This window comes from Giraffa tippelskirchi, chromosome 8, assembly GCF_054371585.1.
Source record: "Giraffa tippelskirchi isolate mGirTip1 chromosome 8, T2T-mGirTip1v1.2.pri, whole genome shotgun sequence".
In the NCBI taxonomy this organism is placed as follows: domain Eukaryota; kingdom Metazoa; phylum Chordata; class Mammalia; order Artiodactyla; family Giraffidae; genus Giraffa; species Giraffa tippelskirchi.
Window position 1 is genome coordinate 94,947,643 of NC_137282.1, and position 20,513 is coordinate 94,968,155.

Genomic DNA, 20,513 nt, shown 5'->3' on the forward strand with positions numbered 1-20,513 from the left:
CCCAACTTAATACCTCCCCAACCAAAATGATATTTACAGTGAAGCAGCAGCAGTGTTGCTTGTCTTACCACTGGATCCAGGCAGCCAAAAATGGCGCCAAAAATAAGCATCTTGCCAATCTTGACATTCACAGGCAGAGCTGCAAGGTGTTGGCCCAGTGGAGTCAGTTTAGGCTCATTTAGTTCACAAGCTCCAATTTTTCGGAGTAAATTCATTGCATTGCTGATTACTTGAAGTTGAGGAGGATCTAAAGCTTTGGAGAGGAAATCTTCAGGAGAACCAAGATTGCATTTCTGCAGATTGAAAAAGTGATAAATTCAGATGTGATCAGAAAGAATTAACAAAAAGACGGTCAAACTGCAACTAAATTTAAGTAAAAATTTAAGCATAGAGGAGATTTTTCCAGTGCATATTTTTAGTTTCTTCATTCCTGATTTTTATAGAATCAAAAAATCTAAGAACTGAAGGATATTATAGATCTTTCAGACAAAGAAGCCTTTGGTCTAGGTCAGGATTTTGCAAGTCCAGGTCTATTGTTATTGAGAACAAATGACAGATAATTCTTTGTTTTAGGGGACTGTGCTGTTCACTGCAGAGTGTTTAGCAGCATCCCTGGTCTTGACCCACTAGATGTCCATAGCATTGTCTCCCTCTTCCCGCAGTTCTGACAACTAAAAATGTCTCCTGACATTCCAGGTTTTCCCTAGTGAGCAATATCATCCCCAGTTGAGAACTACTGGTCTGGGCTATGAGTCTGTATTATAATTTCTTAAAGTATGAGTGCCTATGGCAGATTTAAAGCACAGGGGGTTTACTTATAAAATATGGGGGAAGGGGGAATTTATTAGAGCAGAGTAAATAAAATACTTGAAAATCTAGTGCAACAGAAGATAAGTTTAGGTCTTCTTTTTCTTTTTTCCTAGAAAGAGGTGGAGAACAAAAGTTCATCTAAGTTCCTTTGGGATTACCATAATATGAAGACATAATTCCTCCAAAGGCACGCGCAAGATTTCAGGGACAGAATAGTCCATAAAGCCTTCAAATCTGAAAAATAAGGTAAAATAATCCTAAACACATATTATCAGAAATGCCACACTAGTTTTGTGTGTTTTTAATCTCCAGGCTACGCCATACCTTTCTCTTGTGTACATGCGGAAACAGAAGCCATCTCTGACCCGCCCAGCTCTCCCCTGGCGCTGCAGAGCACTGGCTTTGCTGACAAATGTCTCGACCAAAGAACTCATCTGACTGCTCTCATGGTACCTAGAAAAATGTTTTAGGAGAGAATATGTAGACAAATGACTTAAATCAAAATCTAAAAAAAAAAAACTGAAAAGTATTTGATTATACAGTTGAAGATTAGAATGCCTATTAATTATGCAATAAGAATTCTTTGAAAAAGTGAGAAATTCTGCTGTGAACATTGCAATTCAAAGCACCTTTCACAAAATACAGTTCAACCCTGAAAACACTTCCTCTAAAGGTACAGTTAAAAAAAATCAGGAGTCTATTTTGTACTGGACAGTTCATACTCATTTCCAAATATTGTTGAAGTTTTCTTCTATTAGAGACAGTGTACATAGATTATAATAGACCATGAAAACGGTTTCCCTTATTTGTGAAAGATAAACATCAAAGCATTTATAAAATAATAATCTGTTAAAGTTATCTACTGTGTGCCAACTACTGTATTAGGTACTTTCAATTCATGAAATTTTAATTTTCCCGCTTACATATGAGGAGGATACTGATGACTATAACTGATGTCATATTACTTGCTCAAGATTATAGATCAGAGATTTATAATCTAACTCTGATTCTAAAACTCATGCTTTTTTATAATCCCACAAATAATGCTTTTGTAAAACAATTTATTTTACAAACTAACTGGTAAGAATTTATGTCTGAACATTTTCTCAGCACTTTTCTATCAGTCGCAATACATTGATAACACTTATGGGAAAACCGATGACATGAATTTTGACGTTTATTCTCAGATATTTTGAACTTCCCTATAGCTTCTCTGAGACCTTTTATTTTGGGCAGAATTAAGACATTTGAGATGTTCCCCATATGATTCTGAGATCCAGTGCTCGTTTTGGCAGTTCAGTTCAGTTCAATCGCTCAATCGTGTCTGACTCTTTGCGACCCCATGAATTGCAGCACACCAGGCCTCTCTGTCCATCACCAACTCCCGGAGTTTACCCAAACCCATGTCCATCGAGTCAGTGATGCCATCCAACCATCTCATCCTCTGTCGTCCCCTTCTCCTCCTGCCCCCAATCCTTCCCAGCATTAGGGTCTTTTCCAATGAGTCAACTCTTCGCATGAGGTGGCCAAAGTATTGGAGTTTCAGCTTCAACATCAGTCCTTCCAATGAACACCCAGGACTGATCTCCTTTAGGATGGATTGACTGGATCTCCTTGCAGTCCAAGGGACTCTCAAGAGTCTTCTCCAACACCACAGTTCAAAAGCATCAATTCTGCGGCGCTCAGCTTTCTTCACTGTCCAACTCTCACATTCATACATGACCACTGGAAAAACCATAGCTTTGACTAGACATTACTTTGTTGGCAAAGTAATGTCTCTGCTTTTAAATATGCTATCTAGGTTGGCCATAACCGTCCTTCCAAGGAGTAAGCGTCTTTTTATTTCATGGCTGCAATCACCATCAGCAGTGATTTTGGAGCCCAAAAATATAAAGTCTGACACTGTTTCCACTGTTTCCCCATCTATTTCCCATGAAGTGATGGGACCAGATGCCATGATCTTAGTTTTCTGAATGTTGAGCTTTAAGCCAGCTTTTTCACTCTCCTCTTTCACTTTCATCAAGAGGCTCTTTAGTTCTTCTTCACTTTCTGCCATAAGGGTGGTGTCATCTGCATATCTGAGGTTATTGATATTTCTCCCAGCAATCTTGATTCCAGCTTGTGTTTCTTGCAGCCCAGCGTTTCTCATGATGTACTCTGCATATAAGTTAAATAAGCAGGGTGACAATATACAGCCTTGATGTACTCCTTTTCCTATTTGGAACCAGTCTGTTGTTCCATGTCCAGTTCTCACTGTTGCTTCCTGACCTGCATATAAGTTTCTCAAGAGACAGGTCAGATGGTCTGGTATTCCCATCTCTTTCAGAATTTTCCACAGTTTATTGTGATCCACGCAGTCAAAGGCTTTGGCATAGTCAATAAAGCAGAAATAGATGTTTTTCTGGAACTCTCTTGCTTTTTCGATGATCCATCGGATATTGCCAATTTGATCTCTTGTTCCTCTGCCTTTTCTAAAACCAGCTTGAACATCTGGAAGTTCACAGATCACATATTGCTGAAGCCTGGCTTGGAGAATTTTGAGCATTACTTTACTAGTGTGTGAGATGAGTTTTGCCAGTACATGTACTGATTGGAATGGTTCTGTGATGTCTCCTAACAATTCAAGAGTCCCAAGCCCTTTTCAGGTTAAATATGTTTTGATTTGGGAGGAAAATGCAAACTTACTTATTTTCTTTTGTTCTTCCAGTATCAATTACAAATACAACATCTGGAATAGTGATACCCGTCTCTGCAATATTTGTTGCCAAGACAATCTGAAAACACAAAGCCAAAACATTTAGGTAACAACTTTCAGCAATGTGCCATCACTTAAAAATTCTTTAGTTTAGCCAATGCATTTTAAAATGTGAATTTCAATTATTCTTTACAAAAGTTCACAATCTAATTGCTATTACTGTGTAACTTAAATTTGCTCTAATTAATTTTATCACCTCAGCTTATTAAACTTATAGATTCTTATTCCAACAGAAGTACTATTAGTCCCTTAATTCTCATCAGTCATCTTAAAAATGATACATATAGAATGGGAAAGTGGGTCAGAGAATGGAGACTGCTTAGCAGAAACTTTACAGTTATTAGGGAATACTTTCTTTAGTGAGAAGAACTGGTGGGTTGTCGCCCCGGCTCTGCTATTTATTAGCTTTGTGACCTGGGCAAGTCGTTACCTCTCTGGTCTCAAATTAGGAGGTAGAAATACATGATTTCTTAGGTCCCTTTCTAGCTCAAAAATTCTTAATGGTGATGGCTGAATAGCCCATCTTCTTGTGTGTGTGTTTTTTTCTTCTGTTGAGTCTTTGGAGGTGAAACATTTAAGAAACTCTAGGTCAGTTCAATATATTATCACTCTATCTCAATACTGAATGCTTGCTTTTCTTATCCTTCATCCTAGGAAAGAAAACTCAGGTTATTAAGACTTAGATAGGACCTAGTTGGTTAAAGTTTTTAGAGATGGAATTCTTTTCTTCAGACAAAATCTTCCACAGAAGCCCAAATGTTACAGATCAGAGCATAACCTATGAACCCTTGGTGTTTTCAGAGCACAGTTAGAAAATCATAAATTTAATTCAACCCCTTTTAAAGATAAGAAAGTAAGGCTGAGTAGGTTGCCAAAGGCCACAGATGGCAGCAGCTTCGGGACAAGAATCTGAGAAACTCTTTTTGCCAAGTATCTCTTCATTCAGAATTCTGAACAGAAGAGACAATGAAAATACCTTAAGATTGTTTCCTAACCTAATGTTCTCTGTGTTGCAAAAATAATCAGGGATGAATAGACTAGAGAACAAAAAAAGAATCCTCCAAGGATTCAAGCAGCTTCTGACATCAAACATCCTTTGTGTTCTCTTCTTGAAGGAAGAGTAGTGACTTTTTCTTCTCAAAAGCAACAATAATGCCATGTTTTTGAACTACCACTCCTCTAAAGTTACTGATAACACATAATATAAACACCTAACATAATATAAATTTAATTTTAATATTGGGCTCACTTTTGATGATATTAGACTGCAGAGCATCTGGAGTCTGCCATGTGCTATAAGGCACTTTATAACTCTGGTGATAGGGAGTTATTTTCATGAACTGTTCTCAGATGGATCACATATAAATTTGATGTACTGAATTTTACCTTCCTGACTCCTTGAGGAGGAAGTGTGAATGCTGCAGCTTGATCTTGAGTTGAAAGAATAGAATGGAGAGCTATCACTTTATATCTGAAAGTTAAAATCATAGTTCTTAGCAAGAGTTTCTCTTTAGAAGACACTGCAAAGAATAACAAAATTTATTTGCAAATAGGAAGCAATTTAAAAATTTTTTATTATGAAAAATTTTAAACACACACAAAAGTTATGAGAATAATATACATATACTCATTGATGAGAAAAAAATTAATATGAATTATATGAATGTAGGGCTTAAAGAATTTTAAAAAATATATTCTGACGCCAAAGTGATAATGATAACAGCAGTAATAAACTATATCAAAACAGACACAGTAAAGAGCCGATTCAATCTGTATGAATGATAAAATGCAATGTTGTTGGGGTTCTGCACCATCCCATGGATTGGGGAGGGGAGTCACCATCTTATTCTTAACTACAAGTTTCCCTCTGCTAAATCATATTAAGAAAATAAAACAAATGTATAAAAAGTACCTAAAATTTTTAGTAGATAAAATGCTATAACATAAAGTTAAAATAAAAATTGCTTTGTCATGGACAATTTTAACTAAAGGTGAAAAGACTTTGAAAGCTCTGATCAAGAATTTTAATGTACAAAACATTGCTCTATTTTAAAACTACCAGGAATATAATGAAGATCTGTAGTTACCGTTCTGAAAAAAATCTTCTGTCAGTTGATAAGAGATCATACAACTGTTGAATATGAGCAAGGCCTGGTAAAAAGATCAGTACTGCTCCTTCAACATTTTTGAACTGAGGACTTCTGTCTGAAATTTTTTGAAAGATACAATATTCAAAAATAAGGAAAAGCATATAAAATATTAATAAAACATCTCTAGTTAGTAGAAAAGTTTTATCAAAACAAATGGAGACACATTAGAAATAGGTACATACCTAAATATGTAAGAAGTTCCAAAATGAGATCCAGGTTGATTTTATGAGGATTCATGTAGAGAATAGCATGCTGAGTGCGACTGCTATACTTTTGGTAAAATGGATTTAAATCAGCACTTGTTCCAGTCTGAACTGGGATGTATTCCTAAAAGAAACATAATCAGAAAAACCTGAACAAAAATATGAAGTAAAGACAAAGAAGGAAAAAACAAGCTACTTGCGTTTATTCAAATCTGTATTTTTCTCACTGTCACCATTATTTCATTAAAATATAGCAAGAATACAATTTTTAACAGTATTAAAAGTATGATAAAATTTCATCTCTACCCTATTAATTTCATCCAGCCCCCTTAAGTACAGCAAAATGTTTAATCTTGGCATGTAAACACTTAAAGAAGAAATGAAGAAAAACAGAATAATGGCTGCATTGTTCCACGGCAACTGAAAAGCAGGCAAGCCAAGAGGTCGTGATAACTTTATTAAGTAATTTACACCTGCCTCATTCATTCTAGATTCTACTTTGGTTGCTGAGTTCCAACCATCTCCTTTGAAATACTATCTTTAATTTTATGAAATCTTTCTTTAGTTTCTAATCTCTATTTCTACAGTTTTAAGAAAAGATTTTAGTTTTTGCTTCCTTGATTTATCTGCTTAATTAAAAGATAAACTAACTTTAAATTTGTCCATTAGATGAATGAAATATTGTAGATACAGTGAAAATATGTAAATAGTACCACTGGTCAAAATGCAGGATAGCGTAGCTTTTGTGATATTCCTAAAATTATGTCATTCAAACTAAACTAACTCTCTATGAAGGACTGTGCTTCCCTGGATGGTACAGAGCTAAGGCTGGCTCATGCCAGGAAAGAGGCTGCTAAGAAAACCAATGGCAGGGATCCAGACTCTGGGCCTGCCCCAGTCTATTTAAGGTGTTGAGATAAAGCAAATATCATAAACCAAACAGTAAGTAAAACAGTAAGAGTCAGTAAAACAAAGATTAAAGAAATAATCTTTAAAATTTGCTCATAATCATATCTGTTATTCCTCTAACAAAATGTACTTGAATGCACTGTGCCAGCCACATGATTTTAAAACTCTTATGGTAGTTTGTGCCTTGGATATCATCATCAGATGTCTTTAAAAATGTTTTCTTCCTACCTGATACTTTTTTATTCCCCCTGCTTTGGTTGTAATATTAATGGTTATTTCTTCTTCCTCCTCCAGAAATTTCTGACAATATTCTGAGTCTTTCTCCAGTATAAAGCCTGTTTCCTCTATTATATCTTCAAGATGAAAAACCTGCACAGATGAAGGCATATAAACAGTGAGCTCAAATTCATTTCAGTAAATATCATCTTAAAGAGAACAAGGGATTGCTACCTTTCTTAATGTTACCACATGCTAATTAGAATATTATGAAAAAAACTTTTTTTTCTGCATTATTTGGGAATGAAGAACTTGCCTGATATAGATGGATCTGTCCCTAGTAGTTCCAGGACAAAGTACATTATGGTGTATATTTTTTACATGTGAAAATCAATTTAAAGATTCTTTATCAGCTGAACCAAAAGGGCAAACATTAAGAATAGAAGAAAGCTTCAAAGACAAATCCCCCTTAATTTGAGGGATGGGTGGAAAGTTCAGTTCAGTCACTCAGTCGTGATCGAATCTTTGTGACCCCATGGACTGCAGTACACCAGACTTCCCTGTCTATCACCAACTCCCGGAGCTTACTCAAACTCATGTCCATTGAGTCAGTGATGCCATCCAACCATCTCATCTTCTGTTGTTCCCTTCTCCTCCTGCCTTCAGTCTTACCCAGCATCAGGGTCTTTTCCAATGAGTCAGTTCTTCACATCAGGTGGACAAAGTATTGGAATTTCAGTTTCAGCATCAGTCCTTCCAATGAATATTCAGGACTGATTTCCTTTAGGATGGACTGGTTGGATCTCCTTGCAGTCCAAGGGACTGTCAAGAGTATTCTCCAACACCACAGTTCAAAAGCATCAATTCTTTGGTGCTCAGCCTTCTTTATAGTCCAACTCTCACATCCAACTTCCACATAGGTGGAAAAGCAGTTCCTTATTGTTAGGCAGCGACCCCAATCTGTATGTAGATTTGGCTTTGCTATAGAACTGTATTTTATGCTGTGTACCTTTGAGGTATGTCATTCAGCACAATCCTCCTTCCAGCCTACCCATGCTCAGTCAAGGCAGCTCAGCTATCTGATTCCCAAGGTCATCTCCAGGTCCTCTCTTGACTTGCATTACCTTAGGAATAGTTCTAGGCTCAGATTTAAGGGCCTATCTTCTGGGGACACTCACTGGTGGGAATGTAGTTTCTGTTTACATAGGCATTATTAAAAAAACTTACCTCAACAGGATAACTTCTTCCTGAAATTCTCAGAATAGGGCAGTGTGTGAAATAGGTAGAAAATTTTTCACTGTCTACAGTGGCACTCATGAGAATCAAATGTAAATCAGAACGTTTCTGTAAAATTTCCTTCAAGATAATTAGTAGGAAGTCTGACTGGACACTTCTCTCATGAACCTAGTATAAAAGGAATGAAAAAAAAGGTCATATATAAGGTCTGTGTGTGTTATTTGGTCAGTCATATTCAACTGTTTGCAACCCCATGGGCTATAGCCCAGCAGGCTCCTCTGTCCATGGAATTCTCCAGGCAAAAATACTGGAGGGGTTGCCATTTCCTTCTCCAGGGAATTTTTCCAACCAAAGGATCATATCCAGGTCTCCTGCATTGCAGGCAGATCTTTATCCTCTGAGCCACCAGGGAAGCCCTTACATGATAAGGTCTAGTAAGAACTTAAAACAATCAGACCTTCAAATCTACTAAAAGTTAATCAATATTTACATACAGTCAATACATAGAGAAGGTAAGAGAAGCTGTGTTTCAAATGAGGTAGATCTTCCAAATTGAAAATAAAGTCACCCTCTTTAAAATTGAAGTCAGTAAAAATCAGCATATAATGAATAAGATTAGCTATGATAGTAAGACTCTACCTTAGGAGATAGTCTATAAACGTTCAGCTGATTAAAGTATCTCCCGAATTTCACTCAGAAGCCAATGTAATGCTTAAAAGCTATGCCACAAATATAAAATTGAATAGACACAAAACTGCAACAAGACAGATGGTTTATACACTTTTCTGCAAAGGGGGAATTTTTTTAGTATGAATCTGACAGGTTCTATCAACTGCCTAAGAATATGGGTTTTATGCTTTTCGAACAGATGCATTTTAGGGATGAGCACAGTAGACTTGTTGTAGAACATTAAAACATGAGAAGTTGTCAGAACTTAGTATCTGCTGGATGTACTAGTTTATATTGCAATTTGCTGTACTGGATTTAGTTCTACCTTATTTTATTTCTTGAGATTTAAAGCAGCATACAAAAGATAGAATACATCGAGATAACAAAAATTAAAACAGGTTTGATCAACAAAAATTAAAACAGGTTTGACATTTTGCTCGAAAGGGAGGCAATAGTGGTTAAATGTACAGACTCTGGAATTGCTTGCTTAGGCTTAATTCTTCTTGGCTTGCTCAATTAAAATATGACTTTAGCAAAGTTATTCAAATATCCCTCGGTCTACTTCTTCTTCTATAAAACAAGAATACAAATAATACAAATCTCATAGAGTGATTGGCTATCAGAGGAGATCAACAAATAGTACTCAGCATTGTGCTAGATGCTGGGGAATAATGACTGAGATAGTCTTCAGTTCAGAGTTTATAGCTTTATAAGCGGAGAAGGCAATGGCACCCCACTCTAGTACTCTTGCCTGGAAAATCCCATGGGCAGAGAAGCCTGGCAGGCTTCAGTCCATAGGGTCGCTAAGAGTCGGACACGACTGAGCACTTCACTTTCACTTTTCACTTTCATGCATTGGAGAAGGAAATGGCAACCCACTCCAGTGTTCTTGCCTGGAGAATCCCAGGGATGGGGGAGCCTGGTGGGCTGCTGTCTACGGGGTCGCACAGAGTCGGACACGACTGAAGCGACTTAGCAGCAGCAGCAGCATCCTTATAAGAGGATTCTGTAGAGGATGGCTTGAAATTACATACGAAGGGCAGATATTTTGGGTTGTTTTTTGGTCTAATATTCTCTTTTGGTTTTGTTTTACAGTTTTTTTTTATTGGAGTTATAGTTGATTTATAATGTTGTGTTAGTTCCTGCTGTACAGCAAGGGGTAGCTAATTCAGGTGGTCAGGAAGGCTACTAAGAGGGAACTGACATTTAGGCTGAGAACTGAAATGAGTTTTTAAAAAAGGAGGAAAGAACAGTATGATAAAGGGAGAAAAAGTGGTCATGGGACATAACTTGTATAAAATCATGGAGGACAGTGGGATCATACTACATTTCAAGAAATGAAGAAACAAAAATAATGCCTTGTGCATGAGATGAGGAATGGGCAAGAGACAGAGAGGGTGAGGTGCTCAGTAATCTGCTCATATGTGGTCTCGTAAACCCTGTTAAGGAGCTGAGACTTTATCCTAATGAGTCAGGGTAGTGAGTAAGATATTTTAAACTAGGGGAATCATGTGGTCTGAACTTCGTTTTAAAAAAGGTAACTCTAGCTATAATGTGAAGAATGTAGAAGAGAGCAAAACAGAAAGTAGGCAGTTTAATTAGAAGCTTATTAAGTAATTGAATCAGATAATGGTAGCCTATATGAGGGCAATACCAGTAAATATGGAGAGAAGTAAATGAACATGAGGAAAGTATTCAAAAAAAAATCAACAAAGTCTAGGTGACTGGATTTAGAGGATATGCAAGAAAGAAGGAATAATTTTGGATGTTTTTACTTTTCTGGTTTGACCAGGATATTATCTGAAGCTTGAGAGAAATATTTTCTGATAGATGAAACAGATCTGGGGAACCTCCTCAATCAGATGTTAATTTACACAGCTATCAATTTTTAAAATTTATTTTTTGCTGCACCACTCTGCATGCAGGATCTTAGTTCCTCAAATAGGGATCGAACCTGTGTCCCTGCAGTGGAAGCATGGAGTCTTAATCACTGGATTGCCAGGGAAGTCCCCAAATATTGATTTTTTAAAAAAGAAAATTTGAAATGAGAATAAGACATAAAATACAGCTGGTAAAAATGTGTACTTATTAAGTACATTTGAGAGAGGTGGACAAAAGACTGGCTGTAAACATAACAGCTGCCAGAGGAGAAGCTGCATAACTCTTAAACTGACCATAAACTAAATCAAATCACACAACTATTCCTAATAAGAAAGTCAAGAGTATCATCCTAAGCATCTTCATAAAGAAGCTCCTGAATAATATAATGAACTCTGTCCCAGCATCTCTTTCATCATTATATTTAACATGATGATGAACTTCACTGGGTTTTTTCTTACTCTTATTGTACTGTTCAATAAGAGGCTGAGAGTATCACACTGAAGCACAGTTCAGTAAATCCGGTCTACAGACTGCTATTAATAATACAAAACCACCAAAGAACAGCTCCCTGCAGTTGGTCTAACTTTTAAATTAAGGTTCATTCTGATATATATTTACTAAACAAACTTCCCCGGTGATTCAGACAGTAAAGAATCTGCCTGCAATGACGGAGACCTGGATTCGATCCCTGGACTGGGAAGATCTCTGGAGAAGGGAATGGCAACCCACTCCAGTATTCTGGCCTGGAGAAGTCCATGGACAGAGGAGCCTGGCGGGCTACAGATCACGGGGTCTCAAAGAGTTGGACACAACTTGAGTGACTCACACATACACAGTTTTTTAATAATTTCAAGTTCACAGAAAAACTACTGGCTGATGCAAATATTTCATCTTACCTAGCAGAAAAAATTTCTCATTACAAACAGACAAATGAGCATTTTAAGTTGATTCTTGTCACATCCTAGTCCCCACTCATCACTGCCAGGAGCAGTTACCCATGGGCATGCTCAATCAAGCTGCCATACATCCTCTTCCTTTCTCTTGAATTTCTATCACTTTACCTATTACCAAAATATTGTATTTAAAAAATCTTAACCTGAACTAGTACAACAACAGGAAAATGGCTAAATTAATTATGGGATATCCAAATGACATACGTCTGTAAAGCTATTAAAAAATGATATTTCTGCAGACTAATGATGTGAAAGAATTATAAAGTGAATACACATACAAACTATAAAAAAATACATATATAAATGCACAAATGGCAACATTAACTTTTTTCTGAATCATGAGACTACAGATAATTTTTATTCTCATTTTTATATCTCTATATACTTCTAATACTTACTAACCAAAAGGAGGAAAATAACCCAGTAATCTATATGTAGTCTATTAATTAAAAATCAAAGAATGATTGAACTTTCACTAATGCCTTCTAAACTTGGTGAATTAAATTCATAAAAACTTTACATCAGGGAAAATTGAAAAAATTTTTTAAAAACTGAAATTTTATATATATAATTTCTTCAAAAAATTATGTACAAAGCAAATCAGTTTAACATGCACTAACTGATAGAGATGTCTGCAGCCGGCTTCCCTAGGCTTGAACCCCTAGTTGCAGAACTTATTGGCTGTATGAACTTGTGTAAGCTAAATAACCTCTGTGTGCCTCAGTTTCCTCAACTCTAAAATAGGGATAATAATATCTACTTCTTTCGATTAAACGAAGGATTGCTGGAAGGATTAAATGAAGTTGTATATATGAAGTCCTTAGAATAGGCCCTTGCATACAGCAAATGTTACACAGTATTTGTTAAATAAATCAATTAGCATGAGACTTGTTTGTTAGAGGAAATTAACTAATTACATGTAAAGTGCTTGGCATTTAATAAAAATGAAGAAAATGTTATCTAGTATTAGAAGGAACATCTTTTTTTTTTTTTTAGGAACATCTTTTTAACACAAAAATGTTTAGAATCATTTCCTGAACATACAGTGATTAGAATCTACTCACCTCATCTACAATAACATGAGACACATTTGTTAGGAGACCATCTTCTTGAAGTTTTCTTAGCAAAACCCCTGTTGTACAATAGAGTAACCTGGTAGATTCACTAGCGCGAGACTCCATCCGGATCTGATATCCACACAAAGAATTCTGAAGGGAAAACACAGAGCCAAGACTGGATTCTCACAAATGATCTGGGAAATAAGCTTTAAAAACTGAAGTACAGGTGCTGGTCCTGCTCCTCTATGGAGCATTCTAAGTAAATCTGTTTAGTGCCATTTATTACTTTCCTATGTTTTCAATTATACCAAACTATAAAATTTGTTTTGGCAATTTAAACAAGAAAAAACAAAACAAAAAGCTGTTCGCCTGCTTTGAGTACCATTAACATGATTTATGGACATATTAATAGATTTAATCAGTTTCTTATGAGATTATCTTGGAGCAAAATATTGAGGTACTCAGGAACAGAATTTTAGATCTGCTCCTATAACTTAAGTATACTCTTCTATCAAGATCGCATAAAAGCTGCAATCATTAAAAACCAGTGGTGCCTGATGAGAATCCTGAAGTCACTTCTATTTCCATCACATTTTCTTTCTTATTCCTTCAGTCATTCCTTTGCTGTGTTTGTAAACATGTCTGTCATCCCCTTAATTTAAATTCCTTGTAAGACAGAAATTGTGCCCTTTGTCCCCTTACATGTCATGAGAGAACCGAGAAAAATATGCCACATAAAATTTTAATGAAGGGTTATCTAACTTAAAGATAGACAAAAATGTTAAGTACCATATCTAGAAAGAACAATTCAAAGCATAATTAAATTGAATTACATGAACTTGGAATTCATTATATTTGGTTCTAAACCAATTTTATTAATTCCTCCATTTTGTAGTCACTCTGGTTAAGGTTTGGCAGTTTGTGTACACTTTTACCCCCAAACAAAGGACAACAGGTATTTTAAGTTCTTTTTTCTATTTTTTTTATATACAGGATTTGAAAATAGTCTGACATTGTCTTCTATATTGTTTTTTGTTTCTGTTCATTGAGCTAATGAAAATCATTCAGGAATATATCCTACAGAAAAGATTTCCAAATACTGAGATATCTGGTATTACAATTTATCTGTATGTATTTATATTCTTTGAATGATCAACTTAGTAATGTAATATATTTGAGTACTCAGTTATTAAAGTGAATATATTTTTCCTTTTACATGAGAATTTTAATGATAATTACTTACAATCCTTTTCCTATAAAGGAGAGTGGCATATCATACCTATCAAAGAAAACATGAAAAGCACCTGAGATGTGCTATTGAACAAACAGTATCGGTCAAAATTCATGTGTGGTACAGGTTCCTTTTGGATCCCAAGAGCACAGGTAAGTAATGTCATCACCATTCTCTGAGGTAGAGTTAAACATTTTACCTTTCCTCCAGGTCCATTTTCACAGCCCAATTCATCACACACTCTTGTGGCTAAACTCATTGCTGAGATTCTTCTGGGCTGGGTACAGACAATGTTACATTTAGTTGTTCCCCACTCATTCAGAAGCAGATCTTCTAATAGAAAATGTGGCACTTGAGTACTTTTACCACTCCCTGTTTCACCTGCTACAACCACAACGCGGTGCCTTTTAAGAGTTTCAACAATTGAATTCCTGTGTTTAAACACAGGTAACTGTTGCCTTTCCTTGAGAAGTCTCTGGTACTTAGGTGTGCTCTGCAACTTTCTAAAGAGGTTTCTAACAGGTTCCAAATCTTCCACTTTTTCTGATTCCAAGGACAGTGCAGAAAAATCCTCATCAGAAACTAAGTTTTCCCAAGATTCCTCAGGATCTTCAGAGTTTTCTCTCTTATTTTCAGAATGCTGCTGTTGCTGTTGCTGCTGCTGTTTCAGTTTATTCAGAAGTTTGGCAATAAAAAGGTCACGTGGTTTATTGGTTTCCATTTTATTTAATTCTTCCTTTTTCTTTTCCGCATCACTCCACTCTAGCCAAACATCTCGGTAAGTAGGAGGAAGTAACTGATGAACTGACTATAAAGGAAAAAAATAGTAATACGTTGTGTTCACTAATTACTGGATACCAAAATTCAATAGGTTAGAACTGAAAAGAATAGCTATTGCTTCTTAAAATACCTCTTAAACTAGTAGGTTACTACTGTACTTTAATATAAGATATACATGCATATCTGGAGTAGGAAATGGCAACCCGCTCCAGTATTTTTGCCTGGAAAATTCCATAGCCAGAGGAGCCTAGTGGGCTATAGTCCATGGGGTCACAAAGAGCTAGACATGACTGAGCACACACATGTATGCACATGATGCAAATTTATAAACAGCATATCATATTCAGGCTTCTGGACTTACTAGCTGTGTGACCTTGGGCAAGTAACTTAACTTCTTGGTGTCTTAGTTTCCAAATTTGTAAAATGGGGCTAATAATTATACCTCCCTTATAGGCATACTCTGAGGTAAACTTTCAGTTAATCAAACACAGTGCTTATTCTAGAACACAACACACTATTAAACACGTTTATTATTTATTCCTATAGTGGTGCTATTTAAATATGTAGATGATCCTTAAAACATTTCTCAAAGTTCCCTCTGACACTCCATTTGTATATTACAAGTCAAAGTATATTTTACTCTGAATGCCACTGGATGGAATCTAAGTTATCCTGCCTCTGTTTTACAAAAAGCCCACAATTATTTTTGTAACACTGATAGTCATTTCCATCAATTAAGCTTAGCTTATGATACCTTATTTTGCAAAACAAGGGAAATAAAGATATTAAGAACTTTTACTGAGAGAAAATGGAAAAGAACTATTATTTGGAATTCTACTTAATCAGTGTCTAAATTTTCAGTAGTTCTAATTCCCCAGGAAGAAAGATATATACATTTATTACAAAGAGAAAATGTTGACAGTACTCCCAAGCAAAAAAAAAGAGCATAGTGTTCTCTTAAAAGTGCTCTCTTCAGTAATACTTTATTTTTATCATTCCTTAAACTGGAAGCTTTAGTCGATATAACCTAAAAGTGAAAACTGGAACCAATGTCTTGTATTTTAAAGTTGAGAGACAATATAACATTAAAGGAAAACAACTGTTTAAAAACTCTCCTTAATTCAATCACTCTAGCACAGTTTTTTAATCTTTAAATCAGTATAGCTTGCAAAGCTGGACCAAATGGTTCAGTGCCTCTGGTCCAAGGAGAGAAAGCTTGAACTATGTTTGGAGATGAGACAAAGTCAAAATTATAAACAAGCAGAAACAAGGACTACTCAGAAGCAGCATTCAGTGAAGAGAAAACTGGCACAAAGGGCCACAATTAAATATTACCTTCCACATGCAGATAGGTCTATGTTGACAAAATATACCCATTACTCCACAAATGAATTTTGAGACACTTGGATCTATAAAAACTTACCTGTCCTTTCACTAAACGATAAAGAGCTAAAGTAGCTCCCAGGTGCTGAGCCTGCATACCGTCCTCTGTTAAGATCGTAGGGCACACGACCAGGACATCATCTTCAGACTTGATTACTCTCACCCTAAAAGAAGCCAAAGACATTTTAAAATAAAATTGATGAAGTAAAAATGGTCAGAAGTCTATTAACACCAAACTGTAGTTTACATTATTTAAATATTCTTACAGAAAACACTATATTAATACTAGGTAATGATTTACAGGCACTATCAACCTAGAGATGTGGCACCAGCTTCCTGAATGTCTACTTAACTCATAAGAAAAAAAATATTTTCATCTTAGATTTTTCTAAAAGTTCACTCAGTTAACCAAAAACATACCTACATTTCCAGTATCTACCTACTGCAACTTTTTCAAAGGAAGGATTTGGACTCTTGGGAAGATTCTTCCTGACCCAGTCGATCAGAAATTGTTTGGGAGATTTTCCAGTCCAGCTTCGAGCAGTATAGTCAAAATTTCTTACATCATGAGGTTCTTTCTTTTTCTCTAAAATGACAAAGATTGGTTCTTTAAAAATGCTTATGTAGTAATACAGAATATCTTTTGAAGGATTAAAGTTCTCTCACTTTTGGGAACAGAAATTTTTGAAGAGAATAGGTTAGAAAAGGACAGACAGACCTGATTCGAGCAAGGGAAAGGTTGGCCAAAAAGGGGATAATAGGATGAGCAAAGTCATGGAGCCATGAAACAATATACATTTTAAGAATGATGGAGCTGTAGTACATAGCTGGGAGAATAAGGTGGAAAGGTAGACTGTGGCAGAATGCAAAGGATCATCAATGCCATAATATAAGGTTTGAACTTGTTAACTGATTAAAATTTTTAAGCAGAAACTCATATTTTGATCTGTGTTACAGAAAGATAATTCTGGCAGGAGTCTGAACTGGAGAGAGATGAGGCTGAAGCCAGATGTTGGTAATCACAAAATGCTAAACAAATTATTATAATGATTACTTTTCCAAGACAGCATGTGGAAGTGTAAGTTTACTGCCATCTTTTGTAGTTTGTTGGAATACAAAGTAACACAGTTCAGTTCAGTCGCTCAGTCGTGTCCGACTCTTTGCGACCCCATAAATTGCAGCACGCCAGGCCTCCCTGTCCATCACCAACTCCCGGAGTCCACCCAAACCCATGTCCATCGAGTCGGTGATGCCATCCAACCATCTCATCCTCTGTCGTCCCCTTCTCCTTCCGCCCCCAATCCTACCCAGCATTAGGGTCTTTTCCAATGAGTCAACCCTTCGCATGAGGTGGCCAAAGTATTGGAGTTTCAGCTTCAACATCAGACCTTCCAATGAACACCCAGGATTGATCTCCTTTAGGATGGATTGATTGGATCTCCTTGCAGTCCAAGGGACTCTCAAGAGTCTTCTCCAACACCACAGTTCAAAGTAACACAATTTCTCAATTATATAGTCCTTGATGTTTTACTATTTACAGATTACACCCTGGAACATTCTCCCTTCATTTTACCTTTTTCTTCTTCAGGAGCAGCTGTAGATTTTTCAAATAAATTAAAGTTCAAAGCACTTTCTCCTTCTGTGGCTACAGGAGGCTTCTTTCTTTCATTCTGTTGATGTGAAATCTTTATGGCTGGATCGAATACTGGATGATCTTCTAAAGTTTCCATTTCTACCGAAAAAAAAAGGACGCTTATTTATTTTGTTTTTATGTATATTTGTTTTTCATGCCTTTTTACTCTGCAATATTTTTTTTTTTTTTTTAAAACATTGCTTCTTTTTCCTTCCTACTAGGAATTTGTGCTAGAAGTTGAAGACAATTTATTTTCACATTATATACTAAAATTTTTAGAACAAATCACTTAACAGATGTAGAAGGCCAGGAAAAGCATCTTCACTAAAAATAAATTCTCATGGAATTATATTCATCTCTCCTTCTTGAGTGGAGATAGTTTTTTATGGTATACACTTCAGGTTAACAAACTATGGCTGCAGACCAAATCCAGCCCCACTACCTATTTCCATATGGTCTGTGAGCTAAGAATGATTTTTACATCTTTAACTGGTTGAAAAAGATAAAAAGAAGAAATATTTGGTGCGATGTGAAAATTATATGAAATTTCAGCATCCATAAAGTTTTGTGAGAACATAACCATTTGCTTATATTTTATATATGGCTGCTTTTATGCTGTGGCAGCAGAGCTGAGTAATCATAACAACTTGTAAAACTTAAATATTTACTATTTGGCTTGTTGCAAAAGTTTGCCAACCCCAAGTGTAAACTGTTAGGAAAGAGAAGACATACAAAAAAGAGGCAACCTCCATCCTAGGAAAGCCAATAAAGAAGACATATTAATACATCTAAGAATTTTAAACCGTTTACCTCTTTGAAATTTCCTTATTTTCTCTTGAGCCTCTTTTTGGCCTTGCTTGTTCTTTTCTAGCTTAAAGGCAGCTGCCTGCTCCTTCGCGTCCAGAAGTTTAGCTGCAAGGTGCAAGTACCTTTCGTTCTGTTGTTTCAAATAAGATGATGACAAAGAAACGAAGAGCAAGATTAGTTTATCTACTGTCTGTATTGTATCAAAACCTGTGATCTTATGATCTTATTCTTTGGTCCAACAAATCTTTTAGCAATTTTTCATAGAGAAATAATACAAACGTGCAAATTTGTAGGTACACAGATGTTCACTGCAGTACTGATTGAAAAGGAAAACGGGAAATCAAGTGTGGTATGCTCTACAGAGGAAACTAGTCATTGGGGGAAAAAAGTCAAGAAGCAACAGAATGAGGGTAATGCAGAGAACTGACTCACTAGAAAAAACCATGATGCTGGGAAAGATTGAAGGTGGGAGGAGAGGGGACGACAGAGGATGAGATGATTGGATGGCATCGCTGACTCGATGGACATGAGTTTGAGTAAGCTTCGGGAGTTGGTGATGGACAGGGAAGCCTGGTGTGCTGCAGTCCACAGGGTCGCAAAGAGTTGGACATGACTGAGTGACCAAACTGAACTGAATCCACATGGAGAAACTTACTTGACATGTTAAATAAAATAAGCAAACTATGGAATAAAATGTAAGTATGAGTTCATTTCTGTAAAAAGAAAAGTTACTTTTACACATTTTATAAATACATGGATTTAAAGGACTGTATATGCAATAGTATAAGACACTCACAGCCAAAAAACCAAAACATAAAACAGAAGCAATGTTGTAACAAATTCAATAAAGACTTTATATTAAAAAAATACACACTCTTCTGAAAGCTACCTTCCTATAATCGCTATCTTATGGAATAGTCAGGGACATTACAAAAAAAAAAAAGGCCTCTGGAGAAAATGTGTATTATAAAATTTAACTGCTGAGCAAAAACCAGACAGAGAGCTAAACTCAAATTACTGGTTTTTCCTTTAGGTTAGGTTAATATGAGATGAGAAGCATCAAAGCACTGGGTAGAGAAGAGGGCATTAGCAGTGCTGCTATGAGACACAACCACTGAGACGAGGGGAAACTAAGGAAGAACAATTCTGCAACCATTCTGTGTAGAAGCAGACAGCAACAAAGTGTAACAGAAGGATTAGCTATCACCTCAATTTCACCCAAACCACACTCATTCTTTCAATCTTTCCTATCTGTGGCACTGATACCACCATCCCTCCGCCTACAATCTCTTGCTGTGTTTGGCTTCTTAATTTATGTTCAGTAAATCAGCAATTTCTATTGATTCTTCCCTTAAGTGTTTCTCTTCCAAGTTCCAATTTGGGGACCTTCTTGGCTGTCCAGGGGCTTCCCTGGTAGCTCAGTCGGTAAAGAATCTGCCTGAAAATGAGGAAACCCTAGTTCAATTTCTGGGTCGGGAAGATCCCCTAGAGAAGGAATAAGCTACCCACTGCAGTATTCTTGGGCTTCCTTGGTGGCTCAGATGTTAAAGAATTCACCTGCAATGCGGGAGACCTGGGTTCAATCCCTGGCTTGGGAAGATCCCCATGGCAACCCACTCCAGTATTCTTGCCTGGAGAATTCCATGAAAAGAGGATCCTGGCAGGCTACACTCCATGGGGTTGCAAAGAGTCAGACATGACTGAGTGACTTTTACTTCACTGGTCGTCCAGAGGCTAGGACTCTGCACTTCTACAGCATGGGGCACAGGTTCAATCCTGGTCAGGGAAGTTCTGCATGCTGTGCAGTGTGCTCCCACCTCTCCCCCAAAACACTATATA

General features: G+C 36.5%; 1 protein-coding gene across 3 annotated transcripts in view; it reads right to left on the reverse strand.

Annotated features, from left to right (window-relative positions):
• Positions 1 to 20,513, reverse strand: part of DHX29 (DExH-box helicase 29) — a 47,385-nt gene that overhangs the window by 11,260 nt on the left and 15,612 nt on the right. Inside the window, exons 7-21 of one of the 3 annotated variants that reach the window (XM_081517784.1) lie at positions 18,678 to 18,804; positions 17,808 to 17,966; positions 16,655 to 16,820; positions 16,275 to 16,398; positions 14,424 to 14,879; positions 12,847 to 12,990; positions 8,271 to 8,447; positions 7,056 to 7,196; positions 5,898 to 6,042; positions 5,653 to 5,770; positions 4,952 to 5,036; positions 3,496 to 3,584; positions 1,135 to 1,263; positions 969 to 1,044; positions 69 to 293 (exon numbers count right to left, since the gene is read on the reverse strand). In XM_081517784.1, coding sequence (XP_081373910.1) covers positions 69 to 293; positions 969 to 1,044; positions 1,135 to 1,263; positions 3,496 to 3,584; positions 4,952 to 5,036; positions 5,653 to 5,770; positions 5,898 to 6,042; positions 7,056 to 7,196; positions 8,271 to 8,447; positions 12,847 to 12,990; positions 14,424 to 14,879; positions 16,275 to 16,398; positions 16,655 to 16,820; positions 17,808 to 17,966; positions 18,678 to 18,804 — 2,361 coding nt within the window. Of the gene's footprint in view, positions 1 to 68; positions 294 to 968; positions 1,045 to 1,134; positions 1,264 to 3,495; positions 3,585 to 4,951; positions 5,037 to 5,652; positions 5,771 to 5,897; positions 6,043 to 7,055; positions 7,197 to 8,270; positions 8,448 to 12,846; positions 12,991 to 14,186; positions 14,244 to 14,270; positions 14,880 to 16,274; positions 16,399 to 16,654; positions 16,821 to 17,807; positions 17,967 to 18,677; positions 18,805 to 20,513 lie in introns of those variants that run through there. The other 2 variants (XM_081517783.1, XM_081517785.1) reach the window with 2 other exon arrangements.